This window comes from Somniosus microcephalus, chromosome 7, assembly GCF_052327205.1.
Source record: "Somniosus microcephalus isolate GS21.2 chromosome 7, FLI_Smic_1.0, whole genome shotgun sequence".
Taxonomy (NCBI): Eukaryota; Metazoa; Chordata; class Chondrichthyes; order Squaliformes; family Somniosidae; genus Somniosus; species Somniosus microcephalus.
In genome coordinates, this window is record NC_140993.1 from 56,196,039 (window position 1) to 56,210,899 (window position 14,861).

At 43.1% G+C, this 14,861-nt stretch overlaps 1 protein-coding gene across 6 annotated transcripts in view; it reads left to right on the top strand.

Moving 5' to 3' along the window:
- LOC147114643 (protein NDRG1-like) overlaps positions 1-14,861 on the top strand; it is a 97,295-nt gene extending 82,434 nt beyond the window's left edge. For all 6 annotated transcript variants that reach the window (XM_085992474.1, XM_085992479.1, XM_085992475.1 and 3 more), the window contains 7 exons: positions 1,652-1,755; positions 4,787-4,849; positions 5,213-5,264; positions 8,663-8,710; positions 11,929-11,964; positions 12,308-12,359; positions 12,471-14,861. In XM_085992474.1, coding sequence (XP_085848600.1) covers positions 1,652-1,755; positions 4,787-4,849; positions 5,213-5,264; positions 8,663-8,710; positions 11,929-11,964; positions 12,308-12,359; positions 12,471-12,685 — 570 coding nt within the window. In that variant the 3' untranslated portion in view covers positions 12,686-14,861. The remainder of the gene's footprint in view (positions 1-1,651; positions 1,756-4,786; positions 4,850-5,212; positions 5,265-8,662; positions 8,711-11,928; positions 11,965-12,307; positions 12,360-12,470) is intronic.

Here is a 14,861-nt window from a genome sequence, read left to right on the forward strand (position 1 = left end):
GCCTTTAACGTAGTAAAACGTCCCAAGGCGCTGCACAGGAGTATTTTAAGACAACAAATTTGACACAGATCCACATAAGGATAAATTAGGGCAGGTGACCAAAAGCTTGGTCAAAGAGGTAGTTTTTAAGGAGTGTCTTAAAGGAGGAAAGAGAGGTATCGAGGCTGATGGGTTTAGAGAGGGAATCCCAGAGTTTAGGGCCTAGGCAACAGAAGGCACAGCCACCAAAAGTTGAGCGCTTTTTTAAAAAAAAATTTATAATCGGATGCTCAAGAGGGATAGGAAGGGGTGAGGCCATGGAGGGATTTGAAAACAAGGATGAGAATTTTGAAATTGAGGTGCTGCTTAACCGGGAGCCAATGTAGGTCAGCGAGCACAGGGGTGATGGGCGACCGGGACTTTGTGCGGGTTAGGACACGGGCAGCCGAGTTTTGGATGACCTCAAGTTTACGTATGGTGGAATGTGGGAGGCCAGCCTGGAGTGCATTGGAATAGTCAAGTCTAGAGGTAACCAAGGCATGGATGAAGGTTTCAGCAGCGGGTGAGCTGAGGCAAGGGCGGAGGCGGGCGATGTTACCAAGGTGGAAGTAGGCGGTCTTTGTTATGCTGTGGATATGTGGTTGGAAGCTCATTTCAGGGTCAAATATGACACCAAGGTTGCGAACAGTGTGGTTCAGCCTCAGACAGATGTTGGGGAGAGGGATGAGTCAGTGGCCAGGGAACAGCGTTTGTGGGTGGGACCGAAAACAAAGGCTTCGGTCTTCCCAATATTTAATGGGAGGACATTTTTGCTCATCCAGTATGTTGGACAAGCAGTCTGACAATTTGGACACCGTGGAGGAGTCGAGAGGAGGTAGTGAGGTGGAGCTGGGTGTCGTCAGCGTACATGTGGAAACTGACGCTGTGTTTTCGGATGATGTCACCAAGGGGCAACATGTAGATGAGAAATAGGAGGGGGCCAAGGATAGATCCTTGGGGGACACCAGCGGTAATGATGCAGGAGCGGGAAGAGAAGCTGTTGCAGGTGATTCTCTGGTTACGATTAGATAGACAAGAATGGAACCAGGCGAGTGCAGTCCCACCCAGCTGGACCACGGTGGAGAGGCATTGAAGGATGGAGTGGTCAACCATGTCAAAGGCTGCAGACAAGTCAAGAAGGAAGAGGAGGGATAGTTTACTTTTGTCACAGTCACAAAGGATGTCATTTGTGACTTTGAGAGCCGTTTTGGTACTGTGGCAAGGGCGGAAACCTGATTGGAGGGATTCAAACATGGAATTCTGGGGAAGATGGGCACGGATTTGGGAGGCGACAACACGTTCAAGGACTTTGGAGAGGAAAGGAAGGTTGGAGATGGGGCGGTAGTTTGCAAGAATGGAGGGATCAAGGTTTTTTTTGAGGAGAGGTGTGATGACGGCAGATTTGAGGGAGAGGGGGAAGCAAACCTAGGAAGCTTAGCCAAGTTTGTAGCAACTGTAGATTTGTAATAGTTTTTAAGTGATTATTATAATGTGTACAATAACATGGTTGATTTTTACAAGTAAAATCTTTGCCCACTGCCATTTTTAAAATTTTGCTCGAGTATCTCCTGTAATTAGGTGTGTTATGATATTGCAATTAACATTGTCTAATATATTTGCAATCTCTTTTTAGGATGAAATGACCGCTAATCCCAGTTTGATCCAGTTGTACCGCACTCACATTTCTAGTGAGCTTAATCACAACAATCTGCAGCTTTTTGTTGATTCATACAACAGGTAAAGTAGCACTGGATCCCTTTTCATTTTCTTTATTAATTTCACAAAAATTAAATCACATGTCTTGGGTAAAGGCACTGTCCTGTGAAGCACAGGGCCATACAGACCTAGGTTGTTACCAGGTTCACAATAGCTGATTACGTTGGTATTGGGAGCTTTTTCTTCCAGCCCAAGAACTGTATGTCCTCACTAACTCCCTGGAAAGTAGATTTGGTATTTTTTTTTGTCATACAGCTTTGGCCAATAGGTACTAGCTACCTGTGGACTACACAAGTCTGTTAGATTACAATGGTAAACTCTGTGGAGCCAAATTAAAATATTCCCTAGTTGGTGGTATAATGTGTTGGAGCACCAGTGTGCAGGCCAAGGTATGGTGGAACATTGTTAATTCTAAAGAACAGTACAGATTATGGACCATTGACCTACCGAGCTCATCCTTGCAAAGAAACCTTCAGTTTTCCCACTTCTTCCCTTGCTCCCACCCCATCACAGCATCCAACTGCCTCTTGAATCACTCCAGGTTTTGCCTCCACTACCCTATGGAGAAAACTAATCCAGTTATTAATCACTTGTGCAAGGAAGTGCTTCCTGACTTTAGTCCTGATCTTGCCGTTTGCTCATTAGTACCTTTATTGTCCTACAGTTACTTCAAGTAGTGTATCAGTTCGGATTAACCTTTTCTATTCCACTTGAGATGACTCATTTGAGCAGAGTTCGAACCTGTGTGGGTAAACCCCATTAAACTTTTAGCCATTGCAACCAGTTGTCAAATCCTCACTCTGTTTTTCTGTCGCTGCACCAGTTAATGGAGAGTGAGTATAGATCAGGCACTGCATCTCAAGCAGACATGGTGGAGGGGGGAAAATTACCAGAAGCAGTAGTCATGGACCCCTCTCGCATACCCTGGCTGCTTGTTCAAAGCGGCATTACTTCAAGTCTAGGTCGTTAACCATCTCAACCTCAGGTTGTCAGAAGGCGGGGGGATGGGGGTGAAATTCAGGGGTACACGCTCTCAAAAGAAGAATGCCCGCTGTGGCTTTGTGAAGTTGAAATATGTTGGATACACTTGTGCCTGAGGGACTTTAATGTTTAAAACACGAGTGTAGTTGCATAGTGTAGATTTGGCAGAACATATTGGGTTGAGGAAGGAGAAAAGGCTATAAAGGGGGAAATGCAAATTAAACAAAGTAAAGCTCCTACTGACTTTCTTGGAAGACTTTTTTAACATAGGCAATTTAACACTCAAACTGGAAATAACAACAGAAAACGCTGGAAAAACTCAGCAGGCCAGGCAGCATCCATGGAGAGAGAGAGAGAGAGAGACAGAGTTAACGTTTCAGGTCGAAGACCTTTCGTCAGAACTGGAAAAAAATGGAAAGCGGATAGATTTGAAAGCAAGTAGGGGCTGGGAAAAGGGGGAGGGGATGCAAGAACAAAAGGGAAGATCAGTGATAGGATAGAAAGCAGGAGAGATTGCGAGACATTCAAGGAACAAAGGATGGCTCTGGCAGAATGAAGGACCGCTGCCATGTGGGAAGGAAGAAAAAAGCTCAGACGAAAGTGTGGATTAAAAAAAAGAGAATGTGTATGTTGGGGGCCGAGGTTATGATCTGAAATTGTTGAGCCCAGAGGGCTGTAGAGTGCCTAATCGAAAGATGAGGTGCTGTTCCTCGAGCTTACGCTGAGCTTCCGTGGAACAATGCAAGAGGCCGAGGACGGTGAGGTCCGAGTGGGAATGGAGCGGTGAATTAAAGTGACAGGCCACCGGGAGCTCGGGGTCCCCCTTACGGACTGAACGGAGGTGTTCCGCAAAGCGGTCCCCCAATCTGCGTTTGGTCTCCCCAATGTAGAGGAGACCACATCGTGAGCAGTGAATACAGTATACTAAATTGCAGGAAGTACAAGAAAATCGCTGTTTCACCTGGAAGGGGTGTTTGGGGCCCTGGACAGTGGGGAGGGGGGAGGTATAAGGGCATGTGTTGCATCTCCTGCGCTTGCATGGGAAGGGGGCAGGGGTGCTGGGGGTGGTAGAGGAGTGGACTAGGGTGTCTCTGAGGGAGCGGTCCCTACGGAATGCTGAAAGAGGTGGTGAGGGGAAGATGTGTTTGGTGGTGGATCACGCTGGAGGTGGTGGAAATGGCGGCGGATGATCCGTTGAATGTGGAGGCTGGTGGGGTGAAAAGTGAGGACAAGGGGAACTCTATCGTGATTCCAGGAGGGAGGGGCAGGGATGAGGGCAGAAGTGCGGGAGATAGAACGGACACGGTCGAAGGCCATGTCACCCACAGGAGAGGGGGATCCTTGGTTGAGGAAAAAAGATATATCGGAAGCACTAGTATGGAAGGTGGCATCGTCAGAGCAGATGCAGCGGAGACTGAGAAACTGGGAGAATGGAATAGAGTCCTTACAGGAGGCGGGGTGGGAGGAAGTGTAGTCCAGTGGGCTTGTAGTGAATGTTTGTCAATAACCTATCCCCAGAGATGGAGACTGAAGTCGAGGAAGGGAAGAGTTGGAGATGGACCATGTGAAGGTGAGGGAAGGGTGGAAATTGGAAGCAAAGTGAATGAAATTTTCTAGTTCAAGGCGAGAGCAGGAGACGGCACCGATAGTTATCAATGTACCGGCAAAAGAGGTGAGGGAGGGGACCCGAGTAGGACTGGAACAAAGTGTTCCACATATCCCACGAAAAGGCAGGCATAGCTAGGACCCATAGCACCACCTTTGATTTGGAGGAAATGAGTGGAGTCAAAGGAGAAGTTGTTCAATGTGAGAACAAGTTCAGCCAGACGGAGGAGGCTGGTGGTAGATGGGGACTGGTTGGACCTCTGTTCAAGGAAGAAGCGGAGCGCCCTCAGGCCATCCTGGTGGGGGATGGAGGTGTAGAGGGATTGTACGTCCATAGTGAAAAGGAGGCGGTTGGGGCCGGGAAACTGTTAGTGTCGGAAGAGTCGCGGATGTAGGTGGGAAGAGACTGGACAAGGGGACAACTCTCAAACTGACCCACTTAAAGATGTGTTTTTCCTTTTTGCAGCCGAAGAGACATGAATATTGAGCGCCCGCTTCCTGGAACACATCACAACATTCCTACTTTACAGTGAGTTTGATTTATTTAGAAGTCCTTTTATAACTCCCAGAAGATGAATTTGGAAATGTTTGGTAGAAACTAGTCTGATTTTGTTTTGAAATTTATAATGGCAGTGAAGAATATTTGGGGTGGTGCAATAAAAAAATGAAACATTGAGTTGGGCTAGTCATTAGAAGTCCAAATGTATTGCAGCCTTTTCCAGCCATGATTAAAACAGCTTTTTTAAATATCTATTTCCAAAACTTACTTGCACAGGCCAACCAGTTAGACTTTCTTGTGGAAAGATTTCTTAATGCACCAAGTACTGGTGAGACCATATAGTCCAGGTATTCACCATCAGTTGTGTTGATCAATATTTTGTTTTGTTTGTAGATGTCCCACTTTGCTAGTGGTTGGAGACAGTTCACCTGCAGTGGATGCTGTGGTATGTTAAGATTACTATCCAGATTACAGTACATGAATTTCTTGTTCAAACTTTGTTTTTATAAAGATAACTGTTTATTGAGGACATGGCAACCATGTTGCCCATTTGAGCTTTTGCTCATTCCCCTGTGTGCTAACCCCCTTTGCCTTTACTTAACCACAAAAATGGAAACTGCAGTTGTTTAATTTTGAGTGCCATTTAAGTTGGTGGTAGTAGGGAGTGCTCACATTTCAGTTAAATTATGGGGGATCTCCTCGAAGGAGTTTTATTTTGCACAAATATCAATATTTAGGTACTCTTGTGGCTAAGAAGCTGAATGAAATGGATTCCATTCCCCAGTGCTAACTTGTACTTTATCTCTGTTAACAAGTCATCAAAATAATAAATGCCTGAAATAATTTCTAATGGCTAATACATGATCTGGCTTTCTTGGAGTCTGTACTGAAGTTCAGTGGTTTTAATTACAAGTGGCTATTCGTGAAACGCAAGTTCTTGAAGTTAACTGAACCTCTTCTAACTCTTGCTGGAATAATAGACCAAAGTGGCCTGACTACTCAAATCCTAGCATAAGCCTTGTTGATGCCTTTACTAGTTGCAAAATAATCTGTACTGCAAGAATATCCTTTAAAGATTACAGGAGACTTTGGTTTATCCGGAGGTTGTATGTCCGGAAACCTCTATCTACCGGCAGAAACCAGGAGCCGTTTTGTCAGGTTTTTTTTCCAACAGCCAGGCTCTGGAAAGTTCTCTGAAGCTGTTGCTAAGCTACAGAAACGCTTCCAAGGTACGGGCCGACTGTTTGAAGCTGTTGCTAAGCAACAGTGTTTGTTGTCAGATACGGAGATGAAAACCTCCGTATGCTTCAACATTAACGCTGGTATGTCCGGCAGTTTTGATAGATTGGCAACAGCTCGGTCCCGTCGGTGCCAGATATAACAAAGTTTCCTGTATAACGTGTGGCAATCAATCATTTAGAGACTCAAAATAATCCTTGGTATAATGGTAGTGCCCTTTAATACTTGTCCATGAATGTTCAGAAATCTACCACTAAGGTGGTAGAACAAGATGTGTGATTGTGTTTGCACCCACAAATTCATAATCTTCACTGCCATTTGAGAGGTGCTTAATGGAGACCAGGAACTCGTACCATGGAGTGAGGTAGATTGCTTCAGGTCACTTTTGTCCTCTTGATTGGCTTGAACTGGGATAGCTGACCCGAGGGAGCAGTGAACTCCACTATGTGGTGAAAAGATGGAGGAAATTAAATTGGCATGACTCCTGAAACACCAAATAAAAATTGATTTCTGTACAAGGAATGTAGTGTCACTAGAATTACACTAAATCATTATACTAGGCATGTGAAATTTTCATACTGTTTGAACTGTAAAAAGCACCTTGCTGTACAATTTTAGGTTTTTGTCCTTTCAAACTTGAAACATGATACGTTGCAAAGCAGTTGGGCGAAGTCTTGGTAGCTGCAAGTCGTGAGTGGTAATGCAGCAGTTTGAGATAATGAATTAAAACTTATATTAGGAATGTGTCCTACAACATTAAAATGTATTGAGTGCGATTTTCCCCAATAGATTAGTGGATTTATCCAGTGAGTTGCTGAGCCATACAGACCAGGAAGGCTCCAATAATGAATACAGATGTTGGTGAAAATGGACTTGTCTATTATGCCCTTTTCTCTTGGAGTTCGAGGTCTTCCCTCCATAAGTTTGGATAACTCGCTAACAGCTGCCGGCACGATTCACACTTAAATAATTGCTTTGTGAGTAAGTCACTAGCGGGTGTGTGCCGTTAGTGCAAGGAGTCGGTACCTTGAGCGAAAATTGGCAACAAACTATTGATTTTAGGTAGAATTTACTTTACTTAAATTGTGTTCCGATACACTAATCCTGGGGATAATCCGGTCTGTTACACAAAGCAGCTTCTCTATCAATTCTGAGGGACAGAATTAGTCTCCACTTGGAGAGGCAAGGATTAATCAAAGATAGTCAGCCTTGCTTTGTCAGGGGGAGATCATGTCTAACCAATTTGATTGAATTTTTTCGAGGGGGTGACTAGGTGTGTGGATGAGGGTAGTGCAGTTGACTTCAGTAAGGCTTTTGACAAAGTCCCGCATGGGAGACTGGTCAAGAAGGTAAGAGCCCATGGGATCGAGGGCAATTTGGCACATTGGATCCAAAATTGGCTTAGTGGTAGGAGGCAGAGGGTGATGGTCGAAGGTTGTTTTTGTGACTGGAAGCCTGTGTCCAGTGGGGTACCGCAGGGATCGGTGCTGGGTCCTTTGCTGTTAGTAGTGTACATTAATGATTTAGATATGAATGTAGGAGATGATCAGTAAGTTCGCAGATGACACGAAAATTGGTGGAATGGTAAATAGCGAGGAGGGAAGCCTCCTGGCTACAGGACAGGTTGGTTAGTTGGGCAGAACAGTGGCAAATGGAATTTAACCCTGAAAAGTGTGAGGTGATGCATTTTGGGAGGACTAACGAGGCAAGGGAATACACAATGAATGGTAGGACCCTAGGAAGGACAGAGGATCAGAGGGACCTTGGTGTGCATGTACATAGATCCCTGAAGGCAGCAGGACAGGTAGATAAGGTGGTTAAAAAGGCACATGGGATACTTGCCTTCATTAGCCAAGGCATAGAATATAAGAGCAGGAAGGTTATGATGGAGCTGTACAAAACGCTAGTTAGGCCACAGCTGGAATACTGTGTGCAGTTCTGGTTGCCACACTATAGGAAGGATGTGATTACATTGGAGAGGGTGCAGAGGAGATTTCCCCAGGATGTTACCTGGGCTGGAGCGCTTCAGCTATGGAGACTGGACAGGCTGGGGTTGTTTTCCTTAGAGCTGAGAGGGGACCTGACTGAGGTGTACAAAATTATGAGGGGCATAGATAGGGTAGATAGAAAGGAACTTTTCCCCTTAGTAGAGGGGTCAATAACCAGGGGGCATAGTTTCAAGTTAAGGGGCAGGAGGTTTAGAGGGGATTTGAGGAAAAACTTTCACCCAGAGGGTGGTTAGAATCTGGAACTCACTGCCTGAAAGGGTGGTAGAGGCAAGAACCCTCAACATTCAAGAAGCATTTAGATGAGCACTTGAAACGCCATAGCATTACAAGGCTATGGACCAAGTGCTGGAAAATGGGATTAGAATAGACAGGGCTTGATGGCTGGCGTGGACACGATGGGCCGAAGGGCCTCTTTCTGTGCTGTATAACCCTATGACTCTAAAATTGAAATTTAAACCGTGTGGGTTATTCTCATCCATTGTTCAGATTGTGCAAGATGTATTTATTTAAATTGGGACTCTCCTGGCTGGGTATGACGCTGATCACTTATCTATGTAAAAGTGCTTAATGGTAAAATATTGATTATCTCTTTCAGGTTGAATGTAATACTAAGCTTGATCCAACAAAGACTACTCTGCTAAAGGTAATGCAATGTAACTGCACATAGGCAAAATGTTGGCATACTGTTTTAAATGGCTGTCGAACTAGTTTGAGAATACTGAAGCGTTCATTGCTGCCAAAAGAAAAGTTTACAGGAAGCCATTGTCGCTTGCAGTTTGAACCAGAATGTGTATGAACCTAAAGTTTATAAAAAAATAAATAAATTAAAAAAAATTCAGTTTTTGTGTTGGCCTCCAAACCCAATCTTTAGGGAGGACAAGATAGAATAGGGTAACGGGGATGTCCTTTCGGAAATGCACAAAAAATGATCCTGCAAGTAATGGTTTGTGCAGAATTTTAAGATTGCACCTAGCGCTTGATTGCTTACGTGCAGTGCAATAATGTCAAAAGTGAGACTTGGAGTGAACCTGCTCAGTCAGTGTGACCTATTTGTCCAACCTTTTAGGTTTAGAAGCCACTGAATTTTAATAAGCTTCAATATCCAGCTGTCGACTCAAACTTCAATACCTATAATAACTTCCCTTGGTAATATTTTCAGTTTTTGTAATTGTTCTACTAACTTTTTTTGAAAGAGTCTACAATAATGAAGCACTTTGTACCTTATCCTGTAAACAGAAGGTACTGAATTTCCTACCCTTTAAACTTCACAGGCCTTGCAATTTTTCACCAGGTATTTGTGTTTCAACAGTTGTAAGCCTGCAGGAAAATAGATGCCTTGCATGGTGCACAAACATTTTGCTGTGTGGCTTACACCAATAAACCTACAACTTATTTAAAAAGTAAGTGGCGTTTGAGTTATTATGCCAGTAACTGAACGGTGTTTGGAAGTGCTAGTAGTTGGCAGAGTACAGCAAAAAGCTGCTGCTTTAATGCCCACTGCAAGACACATGCCAGTGTAGTAGGAAATGTACCAAATGTTCCAGCAACTAATAAAAAAAAAAATTATTACTAGTTCTGTTTTACAACCAGCACTGGCATTATTGGTGTTGTTTTTGTCCTTTTAACACTTTACCCAAAGCCAGTCCCTTTGTTACCATGGCTTTTCTCTTCCATTGAGGTAGTTTTTAAGCATCATTGTTTCTTGTCATTCATTGTGTACTTCAAAATTGCTGAACGAATCATTTCAAATTATTTTTCGATCATCTGTTTTAAACATTTTTCAATTTATAAATGTGCATCTTGTCCTATCCTTCAGACAACCAGAATAAATGTGTCTTGAAATTCCTCATGTTCCAATTCATTTCTGTTAAATAATTGAACAAAAAAGTGTGGGGCAGCCTTGATGGACCAGCTGGTCTCTTCCTGCTACTCCTTTTCGAGTGTTCGTAGTGGGAAAATGCAGTAAGCTGTATAGACCAGAAGCCCTGCATTATGCCTAAGCTGTTGGTTTGTCTGTGTGGTCCCTTTGGTGAGGCAGGTGTACACAAGAACATAAATAGGAGCAGGAGTCGGCTATTTGGCCCTTTGAGCCTGCTTTGCCATTCAATAAGATCATGGTTGATCTTCTACCTCATCTCCACTTTCCTGCACTATCCCCATATCGCTTGATTCCCTTAATATTCAAAAATCTATCGATCTCTGTCTTGAATATACTCAACAACTGAGCCTCCACAGCCCTCTGGGGTAGAGAATTCCAAAGATTCACCACCCTCCGAGTGAAGAAATTTCTCCTCATCTCAGTCCTAAATAGCCGACTCCTTATTCTGAGACTGTGACCCCTGGTTCTAGACTCCCCAGCCAGGGGAACCATCCTCCCTGCATCTACCCTGTCGAGCCCTGTAAGAATTTTGTAAGTTTCAATGAGATCACCTCTCATTCTTCTAAACTCTAGAGAATATAGGCCTAGTCTGCTCAATCTCCTCATAGGGTAATCCCCCCCATCCCAGGAACCAGTCTGGTAAACCTTCGTTGCACTCCCTCGATGGCAAGGATATCCTTCCATAGGTAAGGAGACCGAAACTGTACACGATACTCCAGGTGTGGTCTCACCAGGGCCCTATATAATTGCAGTAAGATGTCTTTACTCTTGTACTCAAATCCTCTTGTAATAAAGGTAAACATACCATTTCTTTTTGTGGGGAAAATGTGTGTGGATGCCCTGGTAAGGATAGAATTGGGCTTGGCTATGATGTCCTCTGCAATCAAATAGCCAATTGGCACTTGGCCTAGGCTCAGTTTGGGTGAGGTGCTGATGCTCATTAGAACGATATCCCAGTATTTTTCGATCCTCCTGTTGATGTGTTTTGGGGGGGGATGGTGGTGGTGAGGGAACGAAAGTTAGGTGGAGACAGATAAAAGGAAAAATAAAACACTATGTAGTGCCTTTCACATCTCTAACTGCTTCACAGCCAATTAATTGTTTTTGCAGTGTACTTACGGTTGTGTAAATAAACACATCATTCAATTTGTGCACAGCAAGGTCCCATGAGTGAGAATGAGATAAAGACCAGTTAATCTATTTTGGGAGGTGGTGTTTTGAATGTTAAATGTTGGACAGAACACTTGGAGAATTCTCCTGTTTGCAGTGTCATGGGATCTTTTACATCCACAGAAAGGGCCTTGGTTTAACATTTCTGCCCAAAGATTCTACCCCAACAATACAGCACTCCTGCACCAAGTGTCAGCCTAGATTACATGTTCAAAACCTTGAAGTAGGGCTTGTACCTACAACCTTCTGTTTACCACTGGGCCATTTGATGAAACCAATGATGTGCCTGAGAGTAGGCGGTGGGTTTATAACTATAATTTTCCCATGATCGTTCCTGATTTCAGCCATACACCTAGATAGCTGAGTGAAAGCCACATGTGCCCACAGGGAAGGGAGGGGAATTCATAAGATGAACCAGGTGGCGTCATGCACATCACGGTGCAGTTGCAATGGCTCTGACGTAGCTTTGCAGCTGGTCTCCTTGATAACAGCTGGGCATGGATTTGGGGCCTGAGAGTAATGCTTTTATGAAGAAAGTGAACCTTGCAAATCGTTACAATGTGTATAGACATTTTGAAACTAAAGTGACTACTTCCAGTAAAATAGGATAGAGCAACGGTGAACAGCAATGTTTCCCAAAAATTGGCATTCACTCCCAACTTATCAAAATGAGCAAATTAAATAAATGACTCCTTAATGTGGTAAATCCAATTCTAGCTGTTCATTCAGAAAATAATGAAGCCATTAAACAATGGGCCACAATTTAGATGTGAGATTTTGACTTAACCATTCTCTCCTTTTATTTGCAATAGATGTCTGACTGTGGAGGACAGCCACAAGTTGTTCAGGTATGTTTGAAACTTGCTGTGTAAAATGGACTGCTTAACATAACTGGTTACAATTTTGTTTTCTTTAAAGGAGGTTTCTTCCTGTGAGGGCTCCATCCAAATATAAGGACTGGCTTTGTCTTGCATCTGTAGATTTTTTGGGGGGGGAAGCGGGTGGGTAGATGAGAATAGAGCGGAGTTCGATCATGCACTCTGGCACACACAGCCACCTGCCAAATGACAGGGACAGCATTATGGAAGTATTCTCTCGTGAGCAAGATAGATAATTTTTGTAGGATAGAATTTAAAACAGGTTAAACTTTTCAGAGGTTTCACTCTCTTGTTTTGTTTTTTTCTCTTGCAGCCAGCAAAGCTTACAGAGGCTTTTAAATACTTTGTGCAAGGAATGGGCTACAGTAAGTAGAAACCATTTTCCTTAGATGTGAGTTCGGTACAATAGTAGCACACTATCATTGTACCTGGTTAACCATGTGTTCTCTCTTTTTGCCCTGTTCTTTAATCTGAAGTGCCTGCAGCCAGCATGACTCGTCTTATGAGATCCCGTTCAGCATCCGGATCCAGCGTCGTGTCCCTAGAAGGCAACAGGAGCCGATCTCACACCGGGGAAGCTGCGAAGTTTTATAGCCACCCAGCTATGGGGTTGAACCCGAACACTAACTCGAATGCCAATGTGGGAGGTGTTGAACACTCTGGCCCTCAATCAGCAGAAATTTCATGTTGAGAACCTTTCTTCCCTTCAACCCCAAGAAAAAATCATACCAAGTGTAACGTTACCCTTGATGCATTGTGTGGGCATGTCCTAAAAATAAAAGTTTTTTTGGGGGAAAAAAGGACTTAAAAGATTAAAAATGAATATGGTGCACAGACTAAAATCTACTCTTTGTGCACGCTCTCGTTTGGGACTCTTCTAATTAGTGCCATAATTGAATGCAAAGGTCCACACAAGATTTGATGGAAAAACTAAAGTTTTTTTCTTGCACCTTTTTTGGGAGCAGTGTATTATGGGTAACACCATTCTCCAAGCATTACTTGCCCATTAGTCACACGAGTCACGTGAAGCTAGAGTTGAATGTTGAGATGTATATAGTTTAATTCATTTTCTTAATGAAAAATATTAAATCTCTTGTTAGTTTGTGTAACTTTTTGTCTAACTTCAATTGGCTGTTGACTTTTTTTTCCCCTTTGTTGACATGCTGTTGCTTTTAAACCAGAAGCATACATATTGCTTTTTAAAAAGAAAAATATTCCTGTTAGGCATGTACGTAGATTGATATTGCTTCCTGGTATAACCTTGCCTTTTTCTAATCTGCTTGGATTTATGACTAGGCAAGTAAGATTTTTGATGTTCCTTTTCAAAAAGTTGTGCTAAAATGCTTAGAAGTTTGTTTCATAGTTCCTGGTTGTGTAATCTGATTATTCCAAAATATGCATTTTATATTGTTGTACTACAGAAATTTGGATTTTCTTTGAGTTTCCCTTGAATGACAAATGATGATCCCTAGCAGCCATTGTGCATTTCAGCTGGAACTCTTTTTCAGAAGAGTTCTGATAGTTATACCCAAGACATGAACTCAGAGAGTTCCCTTTCAGCTGCTGACTGATGTGGTGTACATTTCCAGTATTCATGCTTTTTCTTTAACAAGAGTTCTTTCAGGGCATCATCCACTCTGCACTGTCCTGAAATGTGTGGACAAGCAGGAATTTCAGGGTGATCTTTATAACTTGAAAATATACTGTCACCTTATCAGCATCTAACGAGGTGTCACCATGTGGCCTCACACTTCTGTTTCTTAGCCCAAAAAAGTATCTTCCTTTCTTTTTCCCCCCCCCCCCCCCCCAGTCCCGATATCTGAAGTTACAAATTACATCAAATTTTATCACACAGAAACAGGCCATCTATACCTGTGTTTGTGCTCCACACGAGCCTCCTCCCACCTTACTTCATCTCGCCTCCATCAACAATGTTGAATTTGGAAATTGCAAATGAGGGTAGAAGAAAGCTATAGGGGTTTGAGGTTACCATTTCAACACCGGTTCTGCAATAAACCTCGACCCATATCTTCCTGTCCCCAGCAGATGAAGAGTTTGTGTCATTTTAACTTGATCTTACAATGTTTAAATTGTAGACTAGGCTTTAATAACAGAATGCTGTCCCAGTATGATTTCTTCTTGTGGTGCCCTGAAGAACACACACCAGAGCCCAATTAAACATTTGCATCAAGAAAGCTCGTTAGTGCAGCAGCAATGGCCACAATCTGCACCAGAGAGGACTTGCCTTACAAGGTTGCCTCCAACAGCAAACTTGGCCAGAGGTAACCCTGCATGGGCATGACCTAGTGCCAGAAGTACTGAATTCCTTGTTGAAAGATTACACTGCGTGGCATTGATTTTTAAAGTATGATAACAAAGGTAAATTGCTGGTAGGAGGTGTTGGGTTTGCTATTTAAATTTTGGCTACAAGGGCCCCTTTCCTTGCCGTATACAGGCAGTAATAAATTGGGTATCAAATGCAGTGATTTTATAGGGGGGTGGCAAGGATGACATTCTTTCATTGTATTTGCTTAAAGTTGAAAGGGCAGGGGGGGGAAATGCTTAAAGTTGAAAGGGCAGGGGGGAATACTGTTAACAGCCTTGCACTGTTTTGGGACATGCTGATGTTCAGGGGCCAGGCTTTTGCTACCTATGTTAAATTAAAATTGTTTCCTAATAGATTCTCAATCAACTGCAGATCCAATTTATATCAACAAATCTTTGCTTTAAAGACAGTATTGGCTATGACCCTTTTTTGATCCTGTAAAGGGCAATACTGAACAAACAGATTGAAATCCATTTGAAAAGTTTAATTGACATGCACATTTATATTTATTTTGAAAATAAATTTTTGAAACTTTGCAAAA